Below are 20,436 nucleotides of genomic sequence, written 5' to 3'. Positions count from 1 at the left end.
GAAGCTTCCACAGATAATCTACCATATTAGAATATAATTGTATAGTATTATTTTACCTAGATTCACGAAAATTCTGAGCATTATTATTTTAATTAAATAATTATATTAGATGAATATGGATAAAAATCCGTTCCAAGCTGAATTGACTCCCTTCATCAAATTGGACAAGGTTTCATTAAATTATTCACATAAATTGCTTAAAAAATGTATTCTGTTATGAGTATATCTTTTAAAAAAATGGAGATTGCCGATTATTAGATTTATAAACAGCAGATTATTTAATCTAGGTGTCTTATTCCATTACTATCCACATACCAGGGATGTGAACCCGGACCCTGAACCCTCGTATTTTGGCTGAACCCGAACCCGGACCCGAACCCTTTTAAAAAGTGGAAGGTTCAGGGTAAAAATTTTAACATATAAATTTTTTTTTTAAATAATGTAAAAATATTATTTTTAAAAAATAATATAAAATTTTGATAATTTTATTAATTTTTTTCGTGGAATCATTTATTTTATATTCGCGCTTTTCTTTTGATTTTCTTCCTGGACTTCATTTCATTTTATTTAGAGATTGATACCATAAATTATTTTCTAGTGTAAGTAATAATATTTTATTATGTAAATTTATTAATATGCTATATTATAGAAATACGTTGATTTTTTTGAAAGTGAATTATTGTAGTGCAAGTAATAATATTTTAATTGTGATAATTTATTTGCTCTTATTAGAAATACTTGTATTTTGATTTGAAAGTGAAATATTTGGAATTATTTTGTACTGCAACTAATAATATTTTAATTTTAAAGACTAATTTATTAATATCTTATGATTTTTTAAGCAGTAAATTTAAATGAATCAAAATTGGCAGTGTTTTGCAAATATATATTTTGTTATAAGTTATTAAATATATTCTAATCATCATATCAAAAAATTAGTTATATGCTGCATCCAAAATATTTTGAAAAAATCTTTAAAATTTTCACAAATTAATAACAAAACACTTGGACACATTTAAGTTTAAAAAAATTAAAATATTCAAAATGCTTGATATGATTCAAATATTAGTATAATCAAAATAAAAGTTTTATAAATATTTAATTTTATATTACCTTTCAGTTATTAAGAACTTAGATTTTATTTATATACTTAATAAATACTATGTTGTGAATAATTATATCAATATTTAATAAACAGTTGGAAAACCAATAATATAACCTATTTTGAAAGATAATCTTTCCATAAAATATATATAAAATTATTATATTTGAGTTAATAAAATTTGATAGAAATAATATAATTTTCCAGCACCTTTTAAATTATAATTTTATATTTTTACCAGATTATAATTTATTAAATTTAGCACAGCTAAAAATTTTGATCATAATTCAAGTTTTGTTTTTCCTATTTCCTCCCAAATTTTCCTATTTTCTACAAAATATCTAATTTTTAAGTCATTTTTGCACCAGAGGTTCCTGTGCACTCTTATGCTTTCCATAATTATTTTCTGACACTAAAATATATTAATATAAAAGGCTATAATCATTTGGGTAGTAAATTTATAAAAATTAACAGCATTAAGAAAAATTGTACTTACTAATTTTTTTAAAAATTTCAATTTGTAAAATTTTTATAAAAATGAAATTGAACATATATTTTATTTTTACATTAAAAATAGATTATGTAATTTTTTTCTTCAAAATTTATTTATATTTTTAAGATTTTGGATGCAGCCATAATAAAAAATATATACATCCTATGTGTCTATACTTTTAAGTTTTAAACAAATTAAATTTTGTTTTTTTAGTATGAAAGTAAAAGATATTTTGTTAGAGTACTATAATGCAACTAAAGGGGATTCTGAGTGCAAAATCTGCCACATGATGATAAAAGGTTCACACAATACTAACCTGGAAAGACATTTAAAAAGACATCATTCTATAATCTTTGAGGAATATTTAAATAGAAAAACCAAATTTTTGGAAGAAGACATTGTTAAAAAGTCTACTACTATCAGTATTGTAAAGAAGGATCAAAATAATATTGAAAAATTTTGCTTAAAAAAAAGCATTCATATTCAAATGTCTGAGGAGAATTTGAGGAATGCTTTAGTTGAGCTTGTTACAATAAATGGAAGACCTTTCAATATTATTGAAGATTCTGGTTTAAAAAAATTATTGATCCTATTAGTAAGGCAATTGGAACATCAATTAACCGTTTTAAAATTAAGGACTTAGTGGTTGATGAATCGAAAAAAATACAAGCAAAAATTATAAAAGAAACAAAAAACAAATTAATTTCATTAAAAATAGATTCCGCCCAAAGATTAGGGAGAAATATTTTAGGAATAAATATACAATATATTAAAGGAAATAATATAATATTAAGAAATTTAACAATGAAGGAGATTAAAGAAAGTTCAACTTCTGAAAATATAAAAAGAATGATAATAGAAACTTTAAATAAATTCCATATTCCTTTAAGAAACGTTTATACCATTACTACGGATAATGGTGCTAATCTAGTCAAATCTATTAAATTATTAAATGAATGTTCATTGGACGAAATGGAATAGATTTCGATAATGATGATAATAATTTTGAGGACATAAGTGAATTTGATATACCGGAGATAATAAAAGATTTTTCCACGAAGATATACTGTATCAGATGTGCAGCCCACACACTACAATTAGCTATTAATGATTCCCTCAAAAATAATATTTTTATAAAACTATAATTGACAAAGCAAGGGATGTTGCTAAATATTTAAGAACTCCTACAATTGTACGAATATTAAAATCCATAAAAAGGCAAATGGCAATATTAGATTGCACAACCCGTTGGTCCTCTATCTGTATGATGCTAGAGCGATTAATAAGTTTAAAAGATTTCTGTGATGATTTTATTGTAGGATCATGTGAAATCATTTTGTCAGAGGATGATTGGAATCAAATTAAAGACCTTACTAGGGTGGTTCCTTTAAAAATTACTACATTACGATTGCAGTCAGAGCAGTTGTGTTTATCCAATTTTTATGGCATATGGGTGAGATGTCGATTAGAATTAGAAAAATTTACAAGTTCCTTTTCATACGAAATATTAGAAAACATGAAAATACGAGAGCAACAATATTTGAAAAATAGTGTTGTGTATGCCTCAATATATTTAGATCCTCGATATCAGGTTCTATTAAGTATTGAGCAAAAGCAAATGGCAATAGACCATCTCGAGGATTTATGGCATAACCATAACTCTATTATTAACAATATACTGGAGGCTTCAACATCTAATGGTTGTAGCGATAGTAATGATGATAGTAATATTGACGATCTCGAAATTTTATTATTAGATAGAGAAAAAAAATAAAATTATCATCAGGATCAGATAGAAAGGAGAAAAAAATAGGGATAAAAATATTTTAACATTCTGGGAGGAAAATTCTCTAATATATCCTGAATTGTATACCTTGTCTCGTCATGGCTGTACCGGCGACACAGGTACAATAATTTATATATTATAAAGATAACTATCTATTTTAGGTCAGCGTAGAACGTGGATTTTCTTCTTTGAAATACATATTGTCTAATTTACGTGGAAATCTCAAGGATGATATTTTAGAAGATATTATGATCGTTCGATTGAATAAAATATTTAAAATTTAAATTATTTCATTTTGAATTATGAATGTGTATATATATTGAAGTATAGTAAAAATGAATGAAAAAAAAGTCTTATTTTGAGTCATTAACCCGAACCCTGGACCCGGGTCCTTTAAAAATTTATTACAGGACCCGAACCCGGACCCTTTTTTTTGTTGAAGGGTTCACATCCCTGCCATATACCTTTTTCTTTATTACACTTCTATTCTACGTATTCCCTCATGGCCTAATTAGCTATTTTATATTTATCAATAACCCAGTTTATTCCATTATATATTTATTTTCAAAAAGTATATATCGTTCAAATAGGATTATTAGAAACTTAAAGCATATATTAGTATATTAATTTAGAATACCTACAGATGGGAATTTTTATTTAACCCTGCTTAGAATTTTAAAAAAAATAACCATTTAGTCCTCTCGAATTTGAGTTTTGTTTATTTTACGCTTCCCGGCCAACTTTGATTTTTACAATTTTTATTTTAATAATTTAGGCTAAATTTGTTAGTTGTTTCCAGAGTTGGGCAGGTCCTCCTGAAAAAGAATCTAGATACAGATACAGATTCTTTGTGAAAAAATGAATCTTAGATACAGATATTAGTATCTTTTTCAAAATATCAAAAAGATAAAAGATACTTGTATCTTTTTTCTAATTAGAGTATCTTAATTACAAGATACTTTTACCAATTAAATTAGAATAGTTAATAAAATACAATTTTTATTATTTATTTGTGAAGAACATAGCATACGCTTATAATAAGAATGAATATTAACAATAATTAATAAAATATTTAATGAAGAGTTAATTATAATAATCAGACATTTTAATATTAGTGATAGCCCATTTCTTAGCGTAGATAGGGAAGGAAGACTAGTATTTTTAATTTTGCAAAAGAATATTTAAAATAGATTCATTATTTTATAAAATAATTAAATTTTTCCAATAATTTATCATTAGTCCTTTGCCGTTTCGGCGTACTTAATATTGTGTCAAAACTAAATAACCTTTCAATTTAGGTACTGCATTATTATATTTATAAAAAATTTCCTTATAATGGAAGGATAATAATTAAACATTTATAATGTATTTCAACTTCCTTTAATATAATTTAAACCTCCAGTTCAATGTTATTTGTATTATTAAAGTCAGTAACATTTGTTTCACCAAAAGAAAAATAATCATCATTTTCTTTATTAGATGTTAAATTTATTGGTGTTATTTTGAGCTTGATTACTGGTACTATATTTAGGGCTTCTTTTATTAATATATTTTGAAAGTATTTTTTTTATCATCTGACTCAATCCTTAATTTCTTAAAATATGGATTTGATATTGATGTCAAAAAAGCCTCATTATATTCATATCACAGGAAAATTCTTTCTTTCTTTCTCATCTTGGGCAGCTTTAATAAGTAGACAATATTGTAAAAATGAATTTTTAAGATAACTCATGCCCCTTTTAACCACACATAAATAATATACTTTAATATGTTTAACAAAATTTGTGTTTAAACCTTTATCAATAAGTAAATGAATGTTAAACAATCCCATTATATTATTTTTCAATTGATTAATTGATAAAATATATATTTATTGTAAAAAAAACGGCCTGACCCGAGTTTGGAAAAATTTTTAGGGTCTATTCATTTAATTTTTTTTATTTTTAGGCCCGGACCGGGTTATAATTTTACTGGCGGAGTTCCGGAATTGGCCTACAGGTCTCTGATATTTAGTTTGAATCAAACCATTTATAATGATTAATGCCTATATTAGAGACATGCAAAATCGATTTTTTTCACAGCTCTAGCCCTCCTACGGCTCAGAGCCATATATGAAAAAAAAATTTCTAAAACTCAAGATAGTTATTTTATTCTTTTATTTTAATGTTTTTTGTATTGAATTTACAGTAATATCTTTGATAATTTAAAGATGTATTTATTACAAATAGGATATGAATAGTAAATATTTCCCATCTCCAGATCTTTTCATTTTATAATTATATGTTCAAAACAGGCAAAAAAAGGAGGAATATGAAGGGATAACTTTAATATTTTATCTGGCCATGGATCGGCCTGTTTTATTGATGATACCCTCAGCCGGTCCTGCTAGATTCTAACTTATAAAACATTTTAAATTAATAAAATAAATATTATTTTTTTCAAAGGAAAACGATTTCTTAGGAAAATCCACGTTAATTAATTTAAAATCCCAATTTTACAAGGACCCGGACAATAAAGTTTTGCGTTTTTTAACAGTTGAAAAGTTAATCGACAGCGATAAAGCGTCTGGAAAAGTATTTCAAGTAGATGAAATAGATCTGGAAGGAAATGAGAGCGTTTGGCACGAAAATAAAGTTTGTTATTTTGTAAAAATACCTCCATTACTAACTGATTTTTTGTTTGATAATAAATTTAATTTTATATAACTAAAATCAAAATTTTTTAAGGTTTATAAAAACTCCAATATCAATCAATCACTATAGTGGTAAAGAAAAATAATAACAAATTTGATCAAAGTTGAATTGTGCTTTAATTATATTTGACGTTGAATTCACCAGATCATTCTTTATATTCTCCATTTTTGTAGCTAAAAATTGAGTTAGACTTAGGATTAGAATCTTTTATCTATTTTCAATTCAAAAGAATTTTTTTAAATTATCTATAAATCAATATTTCTGTACTCATTGCCATTATATATATGCCCATTTTTTTAAAAAAAGGGCGCGATTCTGTAAAATTATATAAAATATTATCCTTTTTTAAAAAAAATAGTATATGCTACAAATTAATATATAAAAATTTATTTATTGTTAAAGATAATATTATAGGCATATATTTTGTATTACCTAAAAAAAATTATGTTTGACTCAATTAAAGAAGGTCAGATGTCCGTCGGAAAGGGAAAAAACGGGTCCCATTTGAGATTAGTGTCAGGAAGAAAAAAAGACTTTAAAAACTGATTAAGAATTTTTTATAAAAATTTATTTTTTAAAAGGTATGATTTTCTAACAATATTATTTATATATTTTTTATAATTGTTTGGAACAATTTTTAAATGGAAGAAAAAAATTTATAAAGGTGCCTTTACAAGTTCAACCTTAAAATAATAGTCAATTAAACTATACTAATAGACTAAAAATAGACTAACCTTGTATATTGAAAAGAAGGTTTATTATTATATATAATTTATGTTTTATAAACTCGTGGACCCATCCATTCTCATTAAATTTATTTTTAAACAGTGCGTAGGTTATACGACGAGTGGTTCTTACAGCTTTGCGATCGGCAAACACATCGCTATGGCATATATACCTTTGTACTTATGCCAAAATGATGATATTGTTAAGTTGAATTTCATGGGCAATTTCTACGAATGTAAAATTCACGCAAAGCCTTTGGTCAAAACCGTGGAACAGCTAAAAAAACAATTGAAGTGATAATTACTGGAGTGCATCGCAGATAAAAGGAAGAAAATATATAGCGTAATATAACCAAAAACGAAAGAACAAAATTATATAATATGCATTATTTATATTGGATTTAAACTATAAAATATTCTACTAGAAATGCTTATTGTAATTTCTAACAAAAAATTATATATTTTGCATTTATATGAAATCGTGATAAATTTATATAATTATACCCGTTATGATATTATGGTATTTATATTCTTTTTTAAACCACTTCGCCTAAATTATTTTTAATAATACACTTATTTACACTTATTTATTTATTCAAACCAAATTTTATATTCTATGACCTAACAACAGTATTATATTATTATTTAGAACAGTTTATGTCAAATTTATAATATAATAAAATTAATTTTTTAAAGTATCACGTAACTTTTACTAATTTGCATGTCATGTTTGTACATAATTTATATTTTTGAACTTGAAATGTATAATTTATATTGTAACTTCTAATTACATCTATAGATGATCTATTTAGTGATTCAGCCATCATTTTTCAACTTGGAAGGGGGCTTGGGGCTCTTTGCCTCTATATTTCTCTATTTTATGCCTTCGCCTAATGATTTCACTCAGGCTTTTGACGCCGGGGTGAAAATGAATTTGGCAGTCCTTTAAATCAGGGATCAAACCCTAATCTTTAACCGGTACTTTTTATCAATCTGAACCGTTAAATTTTCTAACCGACCTGAACTGAATCGCTAAAATGCTTGTGAATCGGTTTCACCTTCATGATTTTATGACTATAAAATAGTGTTATTGTTATTACTAGTATATAGCTAAAATTCTAATTTATATCCGAATTGTTTTAAAGATTATCAATCAGTTTAAATTGATAAGTTACAGTTTTTATAAATTTTTGTACATTGCAATTTTACAACATTTTCTAAATATTTTTAACTTTCTTCTTTTTGCTTTGATGAAATAAAAAAAAAAGTGCTTCTTTATATATAATTCTAATGTTAGTTTGTATACAAAAAAGTTCAAACCTGCTTTTAGAGATTAGAACCGAACCGAGATATTGTTATTTCATAAGAACCTAACCTGAACCCTGAACCTTTATTCTTATCTGAACCCGAGCTTGAACCGATATTCGTTTTGGCTCCGATCCATGCATTAAATACCCAAAATTTACCTAAGAAAATCAAATAATAACTAACTTCATCATTTCAGGGACCCAGAGCGAATCAAACCATTATACCTGTACTAATCTTTATAAATTTCTGAACCGTAACCCAACTTTTATGCCAAAGCGCTAAATGGAGCGAACCGAACCTTAATTTTTTGAAGCAGTGTAAACTCATTTTGTTTTTTTTATGTATAAATTATAACTTGGGCTATATAATATTTGATTACTTACACTTAACTAACTAGTATATTGTGCATTATCTTAATAAAATCATTTCGGTTTTTGTGTCATTTTGTTTTTTATTTAATTTTTTTAAATATAAATAAATATTATTAAACCTGAAAAAACCTTAATAAATTTTTTAAAACCTTCCTTTTTATATTAAGAAACTAAACCGTAACCTTATTAATTTTTTTGCACCATAACCGAACCGGATTCTTTGCATAGCGGTTCGGGCTCCTGTTTTACTTTTTTAATCATGGCACCACAGTTTTTATTAACAAATTTTATCCCCTTCACATCTTAAATTTAATTAGAGTTTGCCTCTGATTTAACTTAGTTATATTATTATAAAATGTTATTTATAAAAATGTTAAATTATATATTCTCTATTATCAAATGACCAAATTTTTTCAAAACTTGGCTTTAAAACATAATTTGCTTCGTTTGAAATGAAAATGACAATTATTGTTGTTAAATGGCTCGATTTGAACCGATATTTAAAAAAGGCTAACTCAATATTTTAGCCAGATAAATACTACTTAAGTCTCGAAATTTTGAATAGATATTCAAACCTTTCTACCATCTATGTCCAAAATCTTCAGGCTTGCGTAAAGTTGTTCTGGATAAAATATTAAGTTATCCGTTTTTATAAATCGCCTCAAATCGATGTTTAATAACACTAATGCCAACTTTAAGAACAACTCAATATAAAAAAAATTTACATTCAAAAAAATGTTGGATTTTGAAACTTTATTATCTCTATCTTTAGAATAAAACAAATAAAAAGCAATAAATAATAATAAAATCATTTTCTAATTTAGCATATTTAACTCATAAATAATACAATATTAATTTATTTAAACATTTTTTATCTATTATTCTTTATTTGCATTCACTCCAAGGACAACAATTCGGATACAATTTGCCTTTCCTAATGCCACATTTGATTATGAAATCAGTAGATCCACATCTGCAAATAATTATTTATATAACATGATTAGAGAAATAATTATTAAGTGCATATTTGTTTTCATTAATTTTTGAGTGATTTTAAAATAGGTTTTAAATTTCCAATTATTATGTTTCAATTTAATTATTTATTACTATGTTGTGTTAACTTCATTCTATATCAAATCTAACTTCTGGATATTTTAAACATAAATGTTTGAAAATAGGTGTTGCAGGAGAACCTCCAAAGATGGTCTCCTCTTATTTGACCCTTTACTACTTTTTCTGGTATAAATGCTTTTGCCGAAATTATTTTATAGATCTACCACCTCTTCAAGCTATGGTAACATCAGAGACCCGGCGGTCAATATTTTATGCCCAGCTCGAATTTTAAAATATTTTTAAGCCCAACCCCGCATTTTTTAAGGCGAGTTCTTCAACCCCCAATAGGTTCAATTTCACAAGATAACGATTTTAAAAATACCACTGGCAACGTTGCTTTTAAATTTTAGATATATATTTAATAAGTTTAGACAAATCTATTTTTTTTCCCTGAAAAAATTTAATCTCTTAATAAATTTGGTATTATAGTTTTCTTAGTCAAAAAAGGTATATGCCATTGAAGTTACTTGCCATATTTTTTTTTGTCACATTCGGGATCAAAAAATATCTTATAACTTTAAAAAATAATTAGTCATGGTGATTAGGGTATATTTTTGACAAAGAGAATTGCAATTCAATCGATTTCGTCGGTAATTTTGAAATTTTACGGTATCTTAGATTTGTCTCTTACATTTTCTCGAGATATGCAGATCCAATTTTATCTTCATCCTTGGTTCTCCAGATAATATTTAAAATATATCCTTTTAATCCCCCCACCCTTTTTTTTAAATGTTTATTCATATATACTTTTGTACTCCGGTAATGGGTTTGGCTGTTTAAACAAGATATTTTTGCGTAATTAATTACAGTGATATTTGCTTTATAAAAATTAAATGAATCTAAGATGTTGAATATTTGATTCTCATATGGACGCTGAAGGTAACTCTTTCTGCTAACCTTTTGGTAATGCTTGCCATCCGCTGTTACGAAAAAATGTCATTACGCTTTTTCCAAAATCAAGTTCATGATGGCTTAGATTATTCTTATATTGAGTTACTAAACCACCAGAAAGAGAATCATTTTTGATAAATTTTGATTTAAGAAAACCAATCATTTTCCTTAGAAAATTGGCCTTAAATCTGCAAAATTTACTAAAGTTCACTTTTATATCAATACGAGTTTCTTTAAAATTAAAATATAATTCCTTATGATTCCACAAAATGAGAATTTTTTTCTATTGGTTCTATCTTTTAACTTTATTTATATAAAATGGTGTTTTTTATGAGATTTTCCAATAATATCTATAATATGGTCGAATTACCAGCCTTTATATTATTTGGATTAAATAAAACACCCTTTTCCTTGACCAATTTTTTTGCTATTGCCATAGATTCGTCACAGAAAATTCTTCTTGTTTTTAGGGTCCAAGTATTTGGTAAAACCGTCAATATCTGAATTTTTTTTCATTTCTAGAATGTTTCAAATTTATTTTTTAATTGCTTAATGTCACATTATCTACTATAATATTAAAATTATCTTCTGAAAAAATTTTCAAGACATCTTTTATGTCAGATAATGCAAATTTTATCGTTAATTATTTATTCTGGTTAATCATCTAAGGAATTACATTTCATAGGCTTTCACAACATGTTTATTCAAAGGAAAATGCTCTTTTAATATTTTATGATAGTTTAAACATATCTTTTGTTCAAATAAAGAATAATTTTATATAGAATAGGTTTGATAGTTATTGGATAATTAAAACCTTTATTATTTTTTAATTTTGTTAAATTTTAGTAGTATTTAAAAAGTTAGTTTTGAGGGTTATATTGTATTTTATTATTTAAGTTTTATATATGATCTGATATTTAAAAAAAATTTATAGGCGCATATACATAATGTAATTATATATTTTTGGTAAAAAAATTAACCATTAGAGTAGAGTACTCTAGGAGAAACACCCAAGACTCGCAAGAACCTCAGGTTATAAGATGATAAAAGTAATATTTTTCGCAAGGAAATATCACATTTAATCGTAATTCTCTGTTTTTTAAATGATCCAAAAATTTAACCAGATTTTTTTATGAAAATTAAAAATTTGATGCTAGTATAAAATAACTTTGTATTTTTAGAAGAATATTTAAATTATCTTGATTGATAATGGTTAAATTCCCTAAAATTAATGTAATCTAAAAGCTATCATTTTATGAAAAATTACTTATTTTATTTCTTAAATATAATAGCCACATTTTTTAAATTTTACCCTGATTTTTGAAGGAAATAAGGGAGTTAGGGGTAAAGCGATTGACGGGATAACAATGTTAACGTGTAAATTCTTAACCCTTAAGCATAAAGACTTTAAATTTGGTGTGAAGATGTATTTTATATTCAATTCCTTACCTATATTCATCCTTTGAAAGACTTTCCCGGTTTGACATATTTTGCCATAAAACTGTTTTTTACCCAAGAATTATAAAAAAAAATTTCTCTGGGTAAAACGGTAACATGTGTGGTTTAAGCTCTAAAGAGATAATTTTTAAATATTAACGTTTACACCATATAAAAGATACTTTTGTGCAAAAATAAACATTAACAAAGTTTCTATTATTTGGAATAAAATTTATGAATATCTCATAGGGAAAGAATGATTTAATTGTACGATGTGCCTAAAATTGGCACATTCAAAATGTACCATTTTTGATATAATTTTTTACATTCAGGTATTGTATTTTATAAAAAGTGATGAATAGATGTCAAAATTGCAATATTTGTTCAATTTGACAATATAATTATGTTCAATTTTATATTAACTCCTCTACCCTGTTACTTGGCACTTTACCCAGGGTATGGGGTAAAATAGGGAAAATGCCATACTTTCATAAATCACAGCTCCTAAAATATAGGTAGAGAGCACACTTTTTTTTATTTTGTTGAGGGATTTGACTACATTAAATAATTTGTTCTGTTTTGTTAATTTTTCAAAGTATTAAGGCAAAAATGCAAATTACCCATTGTTTTTTTTACATCGGTGTCCCCTAATGCTTACTATATTTTTTTTAATATTTAAAAAATAAATCCATGACTAGTATTTTTTTATATATCTTTTAAAACATGTTCATAAGATAAAACATCATTTTTTTACAGATATTTTATTTATCAATAAATTGGGTTAAACAACCATAATTATTTTAAAATTTGTTTATCATAATATTTACGTTTGGCATTCATAAGTGAAAACTTTCCCATCTTTGTTACATACACATTCCATGCAATGCTTGGCTGATGAATATTTATCTCCTGAATTTATTGTTATATTATCGAAATTTCCAGGCAATATACATTTCCCTTCAAATATTAAAATACCAAGATTAATTATAGATATTAATATTCCGTACCTGTAAGTAGCGATTTTCCAGACATCACCGCACTAAAAACTGAATGGTATCGGCTTAAAGTATAAAATGCAAATAGTAATAATAGGTATTTAAACGTTAATATTAATATCATTATAATGTTAAATTAATTAGATTAGATTTTGATTTGGATAATATAATCGTTTTATTTATAATAAATGTTCTAAATAGAATAATTATTTAATAAGTATGTGCGCGCGAAAACACTCAAAATTTGGAACAATCGAGCTAGACCAAAAATTTAATTTAAGTATATACATTTTGATTTAAGAATAGGTCTAATGAGGGAAGAAAAATATAATATGATTAAAATCTATCAAAAATAACACGAATGTGTAAAAACATTGTTGTAGACCCTAACGCAAGCTTTTCCACGGACCCCTAGATTAAATAAATGTATGGCTTTATACACTACTGTTATGGGACCAAAAAATATGCGGTCAGGTCTCTATGCAACATGGGCCCTGTTGCCACATAACCAGACTACCCTGGTTATAATTAGTTTGTTAAAATACTTCGAATCAAGTAACCAAGAGGAGATCCACCCGCCAAGTTAAATTTAGTAAATTTATTAACAAATAAAAATAGATATTGCTAAACCCCTACACCTCCCCCTACCCCCTCTCATATAAAAATGAGCCATTATAAACAATTATCTTTAATAAAATATCAATTTCAGAAGAATAAATTGATTTTGAAAAGGTTAAGACATTTCCCACTTTCCCTTAAGGGTAAGGTGAACAAAGTTCCTCCCATCATTTTGTGCAATCTATTCTAACGCAGTCCATATTTTATCAAAGCAATATCAAATTAGCCAAGGCTAGTTCACATAAAAAAGTAGCGCGCAAGGCATCTTAGTAACGCGCTACCGGTATTTTTTTGAAAGGGTAACACGCTATTCGCTACTCATGCCATGTAAAAATACTCATTTGAGTATTTTTGGATTTAATAAAAGCGTTTAGGGTACACTGTATTATTATCATTTATTTCAAAAAAAATCCATAGTAGGTGACATTCTCTGTATTTTCTATTGTATCTTTGTTTGATATAAGATTACTAAATATCATCACTCGGAAAAATCAAATAATGACAGCTAACAGGTTATCATAATCAACTTCAAAATTTGAGAAGAGAAGAAGAAGAAAAAGAAAAAGAAGAAGAAGAAGAGAAGAGAAGAGAAGAGAAGAGAAGAGAAGAAGAAGAGAAGAAGAAGAAGAAGAAGAAGAGAAGAGAAGAAGAAGAGAAGAGAAGAGAAGAAGAAGAGAAGAGAAGAGAAGAGAAGAGAAGAGAAGAGAAGAGAAGAGAAGAAGAAGAAGAGAAGAGAAGAGAAGAGAAGAAGAAGAAGAAGAGAAGAGAGAGAGAAGAGAAGAGAAGAAGAAGAGAAGAGAGAGAGAAGAGAAGAGAAGAGAAGAGAAGAGAAACGTTACTCATTACTTTATATTTTTTCTTAAAAAATTCAAGAAAAAAAAAAACATATTTTATTGTATTATAAAATTACTTTTATATATTTTTTAATTATTAATATAAATAATTTAATCCGAGTTTTAATTCATATCCAACCACTGCCTTCATTTTTATTTTAAATTCTCGTTGTTAAATTTTCTGTAGAAATTAATATTCAATCAAAATTCAAAGTAAATGTTAATAATGATATTATTATTTTTATAATTTATTTTAAGAATATTATGTCCATAGTACTTACTTCTTCAGATGAAGATGATTTAACTCTTCCCACAACACATATATTTCAACCTAAAAGTCCAGCAGTTCAAACTTAAAAAAGCATTTGAAGGTAAAAAGATAAATTAATATATCATTACTTTAAATATTACTTTAATAATAGAATAATATTTTGAGCTTAATCATGGAATTAAAATATAAGTAGGGCTGTGTCGATATTAATTATCGGGATCGGCACCGATATTTAGAATTTCCCAAAAATATCGGATCGGGCCGATATCTGTAAAAAACAGATCCGATCTTTTTAATTTTCTTTTTTTTGTTATTTTTCTATGTTATGTATATTTATTTTACATTATTATAATATTTTCTAAATGTTTTTTTTAAACAATGCAAATGCCCAACATCCTTTAAATTTTATTCTTTTTTAAAATAGATTTATAGTATTTTAAAAGTTTTTTTTATTAAAATAGAAAGGAACACCCAAAGTTTTAATTATTTTAAATCTTTTTAAATAATAACGCTAATTTTATTAATTATAATTTAAATAAAGAATATTTTTAAATATGGTATCTGAATTATAGAAATATTTTACAAAAGACAAAGATAATTTTGCAAAATGCGTTATCTGTGGAATCATCTGAGTTTACCTTCCGTACGTCAGGGAATATAGATACTCCATATCGTAGAAGCTTATTGCCAGAAAATCTAGAGGCTCTCGTATTTATTAAAAAAATCTAATATACTATAATTTTATATATTAAATTAAATACAATTTTATAATTCATACCAACATAAAATGGATATATTATTAAACATATGTTTTTTGATTTTTTCCATAAAAAATATTGATTTCTTAATTACATTTGGTTCAAAGGGGGTGGTAAAAAATTAATATAAATATCGGATCGGTTTTAAACCAATATTGGAAACTATCGGATCGGATCGGTGAAAAATATGCGGATCGGCACAAACCTAAATATAAGCAATTAAATTATACTACAGTATTGGGCTGAAAACCAACATTAAAAACCCAAAATTAACATAATATTGGTGTTGGTTCAAAGTATTATATTGAGTTTTTTATATCTTCTATTTCCAGGGGCGTCGCTAGCCTTTACAATATCAGGGGGCTCAATTAAATAAATTTTATAAGGGGCGAAGCCCCCCATAATCTCAATTTGCGGGACTTCGGCGGCCGGGTATAATATTAATATATTATACTTTTTTTAAATTTGCTAACTCTAAACAATTGTTCTGAATTTCATATTTTGTCATTTATTATATTTTGCATACAAAATAAACTAACATATAAATGATTAAAACAAAACAAGACATATCTAAAAATATTACCCTGTATTGCATACTGTGTATCTCAAGCCACATACCACAAATTATATAATAAATATTTTATAAATAAATTTTAAATCAATTGCATGGTGTGTATTTGAAGCCATATTCTATATCTTCGATTGGAATTTTAATTTGGGCCACGTGATCAATTATTAATTTTTAATTTCGCATTTTAATAAACCCTATTTTTAAAAATGGCTATTTTTTTATAAAATTTTTCTTCTCAATTTTCTACACAGCGTAAAAGGATAAATAATATATTTGACAAAATTCAAAACATTTAAATTAGATAAATAAAAGGTAAAAATTAATGTTTATGAAATTATTTTATATATATTTATTATTTTTGATAATTATATTTTGTAATAATCATACGTTGCTTTAAAGACACATTATGCAAATAAGGTATTTTATTTGAGTTTTATATTTTTAGAATTATGAATTGTGGTACCATACCTAATGATAGTGAAGATTCAAATTTAAGTGAATCGTCTGATGAGGAGTTTCTGTCAACCCAAAATAATGATTTAGGTATATTTAAAATGTATGCTCTTATATAATCTATAAATATCTAGATTTCAATGAGAGTGATGAATCGGAAGAGGATGAAAATATAAATAATGAAAAAGGAATCGTGAGAAAAATGATTTGGAAAAATTGCTTAACTAATTTACCGTTAGTTATTCCAAAGTGGAAAGGAGAAAACCCAACGGTTGATAAAGTAAAAAAACCAATGGATTATTATAATACATATCTCACTGATTTATTACCTCTAATTGTTTACGAATCAAATATGCAATTCAATGCAATTCCAACAAACCTTTGAATTTATCGATAGATGAATTAGAAAAATTTATAGGAATTATTTTTTACATGTCAATTATTTTACTTCCCAGAGCACGTCTCTACTGGGCCACCAATACAAGACAGGCCAAGGTGGCTGATGTCATGACCCTAAATTGCTGGGAACAAATCAAATCATTCATTCATATAAATGATAATGACAAATTTATTCCACTTGGAAGTGAGGGCCATGACCCACTTCATAAAATAGACCCTTGATAACTATAACCAATAATATACTAAAATCTTTATCGATAGGGGAAAATATTTTCGTAGATGAGCAAATAATTCCATACAAAGGGATGAGCAGATTAAAGCAATATAACCCCCAAAAGCCCAAAAAATGGGGCTATAAAGTCTTCCTACTATGCGGAGATGATGGCCTTCTCCATAATTTTGAAGTATACTCTGGGAAAATACTACCAGCGGAAGGATTGCCTGTTGTTGGAGCAAGTGGCAATGCTGTGCTACGTTTAATTTCTTATATACCGCAGCAAATTAATTATAAATTATTTTTTGATAACTGGTTTTGTTCACCAAATTTGCAAGTCGTACTCGCTCAAAGAGGGATATTTTGCGCGGCCACGGTCAGAGGTAATCGACTACCAAATATCAACTTCCCAACAGATAAGGAGTTGAAAAAAAAGGGCGAGGATTTTTTGTTTCAAAAAAAACAATAATAAACGGGGTTGAGTTAAATTCAGTGAAGTGGCACGACAATCGTGCTGTGACCTTATTGAGCACTTTTGTAGGTGCACATCCTCTTATCGATTGCGAAAGATATGATAGAAAAAAAAGGATAAAATAATGATAAAATGTCCAAACATTGTTAAAGTTTGTAATAAATCAATGGGAGGTGTAGATCTTATGGATTCTTTACTTTCATTATATAGAATTCATACCAAATCAAGAAAATGGTACCATCGAATTTTATTTCATGTATTCGACATGTTGCTTATAAATTCTTGGTTGCTATACACACGATTATAATAGTATATCAATAGCAGGCAAGGATCTATTAAGTTTGTACAATTTCAAAATTTCGGTGGCGGAAGTCCTTTGCAAATATGGCAAATGCACTTCAAACAATATTCCAAAACGAAAATCAGTTCAAACTGGTTATCGGGAAAAATGTAAAAAAGGACCAGCCCAATCTTTACCAAATGAAGAGGTTAGGAAAGACCTCACAGCTCACTGGCCCAAATATAATGATAAAAAGGGTAGATGTAAAATTCCAGGTTGCATATTTATTACAAAAGTATCTTGCAAAAAATGTAGTGTATATTTATGTTTTACGCCCACAAATAATTGTTTTATAGATTTTCATGAAAATTAAAATGTTCAAACATTTAATATTTGTTGTATTTATATAAAATTATATATATATTTATAGTTTAGAGTATAATAAAAATTATTGTGAAAAAATTGAAATTGGTATCCTTAATTGCATAATGTGTATTTTAATCCACATACCGTTCATCTTCTAGGAAATTTAGAATTTTTTTAAAAAAAGTGAGCCATGAGATTATCAATAGTATCGAGAGAAATAAAAAATCTAGTTTGCCAAAAAAAAATTATTCTAACATAGTACATGCAATACAGGGTTAATACAAAATCTATTTATTACAGTATAAAATGTTTTCGATGGTTGATATAAAACAAATTTACGTCTAAAGAATTGCAAGTGATAAAAAAGGTTATTTATACATATGCCTCAATTGACAGAGTTGGTCAGTACCGCGAATACTTGTATCTAAGATACAAGATCCTTTTGTATCTTGTACTCAATATCTTATTGACATTTTTAATAAGATACTAGTATCTGTATCTAAGATCCTTTATTTTGAAAAGAATCTTGTATCTTTTTCATTTTCTTTAAAAAGATACAGATACAGATTCTTTTTAATATTCTTGTTTAAAACACTTACATATCACACAATGTAACTTTATTTTCTTCGTGAAATCTTGTATTATGTTGCGTTATTCCTTTATCTTATTTTTTGTTATTTGCATTTGAACTTTTATTATTTTTGTTATAATCTAATTTTATTTTATAAACGGCGTAACCTTACTTTTTTAATATTATTTTACTTTTTTGTATTTCGTTTTATATTCTAATTTATATGTTAGAAAATGTATAAATACCTTAACAAAAGAAAAAGAAATTAGTTAATAAAATATATTTTTACTGACTCGAACCTCGCACCATATCGTCACCACCCATATTCTTTGCATGGTGCCCTTTGGGTGGTGGACTAGAAAAAGATGACTACCTAATCTGCTGAGATGACCATCTAATCTATGACGATTGCTTAATCCATTGAGATGACTCTATTTATATGACTACCTATTGTGACGATTGTTTAATCCATTGAGATGACTCTATTTAGACTACCTATTGTGACGATTGTTTAATCCATTGAGATGACTCTATTTATATGACTACCTATTGTGTTGATTGCTTAACCTATGGAGATGACTACCTATTATGACTCTACCTTGTGCTTAACCTATGGAGATGACTACCTATTATGACTACCTTATCTATTGTGATGTTATGACTACCTTATCTATTGTGACTACCTAAACTACTGAGATGACCAAGAATCAAACCTTAGTACGTTCTTTCATGCAAAAAGCTTCTTTCTTTATGGTGTCCCGGCTCTGGATGTTGGACTGGAATATAATAGCCAGCACCTAACCTAATGTGACAACCTAGGAAGAACTGATATGGAAGTTGAACGATAGGTTATGAATTCTATTTTGTGAGACCAATGATGGTTACTTATTATTCTAATCCACGTAAGAAGTATTATAAATTAAAATTTTATGCCAGGATAAAGGCATGTTATAAATTTTTAAAATTACTAAAATGTAAAATCATAATGGATAATATTGATATTTTTTGATTTCTTGAATGATGACCAATTGTTGTAAATTAACATAAACCTAAAGATGAATTCTTAAATATAATTAAAAATATTAAAAATCCTAAACAAGAAGATAAAACTTAATTTTAAATATGTTAAAATGTAATTTTTAAATCACATGATTGATTCAAATAACCCTTATAAGTAATACTTAATATGATAAAAAGTTTTTGAAATTAAAAGCTTTGAAGACAAAAAGTTATGTAAAAAAACATTCATTTTAGAAAAATATATTTAAATTATGTGGTGAATTTTCAAAACATCTTATGAAGAATTTTTTTTTTTGAATTAAAATTAGGGTGTGAAATTTAAAATTTTATTTAAAGAGAGGGAAATGTGAATAATATATTATTTGCATATTTTAACCTGGGACATAGAAAATAAACAAAAATTAATTAAACACTAAAACACGAAAAATTAAACGCTTATAAAATATAAAACGCTAAAAATATAAAACGCATAAAACGCTAAAAGTATAAAACGCTATGATTAGCTTAAAAATAATATAATAATTATTATGATTTATCATTAAAATTTTATTCCTTATTCCATAAATTATCATTCCTTATTATATATTTTATTGTTCCAAAATTCAAAATTTTATTCGTGCATATTATTCATATATTTGATTTGATCAACTATTCCAAATTATATATTCCGATTTATTCCAAATTCCAATATTCGAC

General features: G+C 26.2%; 1 protein-coding gene across 5 annotated transcripts in view; it reads left to right on the top strand.

The window, feature by feature from the left end:
• LOC135927405 (dimethylglycine dehydrogenase, mitochondrial-like) overlaps positions 1 to 7,357 on the top strand; it is a 37,033-nt gene extending 29,676 nt beyond the window's left edge. Inside the window, exons 16-18 of one of the 5 annotated variants that reach the window (XM_065463374.1) lie at positions 110 to 169; positions 5,826 to 6,014; positions 6,903 to 7,357. In XM_065463374.1, the coding sequence (XP_065319446.1) occupies positions 110 to 169; positions 5,826 to 6,014; positions 6,903 to 7,097 (444 nt within the window). In that variant the 3' untranslated portion in view covers positions 7,098 to 7,357. Of the gene's footprint in view, positions 1 to 109; positions 170 to 5,328; positions 5,380 to 5,825; positions 6,015 to 6,902 lie in introns of those variants that run through there. The other 4 variants (XM_065463373.1, XM_065463375.1, XM_065463378.1 and 1 more) reach the window with 4 other exon arrangements.
• The last annotated feature ends 13,079 nt before the right edge of the window (positions 7,358 to 20,436 follow it).

The sequence above is a fragment of the Gordionus sp. m RMFG-2023 genome, chromosome 3, assembly GCF_954871325.1.
Source record: "Gordionus sp. m RMFG-2023 chromosome 3, tfGorSpeb1-WG-v2, whole genome shotgun sequence".
NCBI lineage: Eukaryota > Metazoa > Nematomorpha > Gordioida > Chordodea > Parachordodidae > Gordionus > Gordionus sp. m RMFG-2023.
The sequence above is the reverse complement of the archived record's forward strand: the minus strand, read 5'-3'. Positions and strand labels throughout refer to the sequence as shown.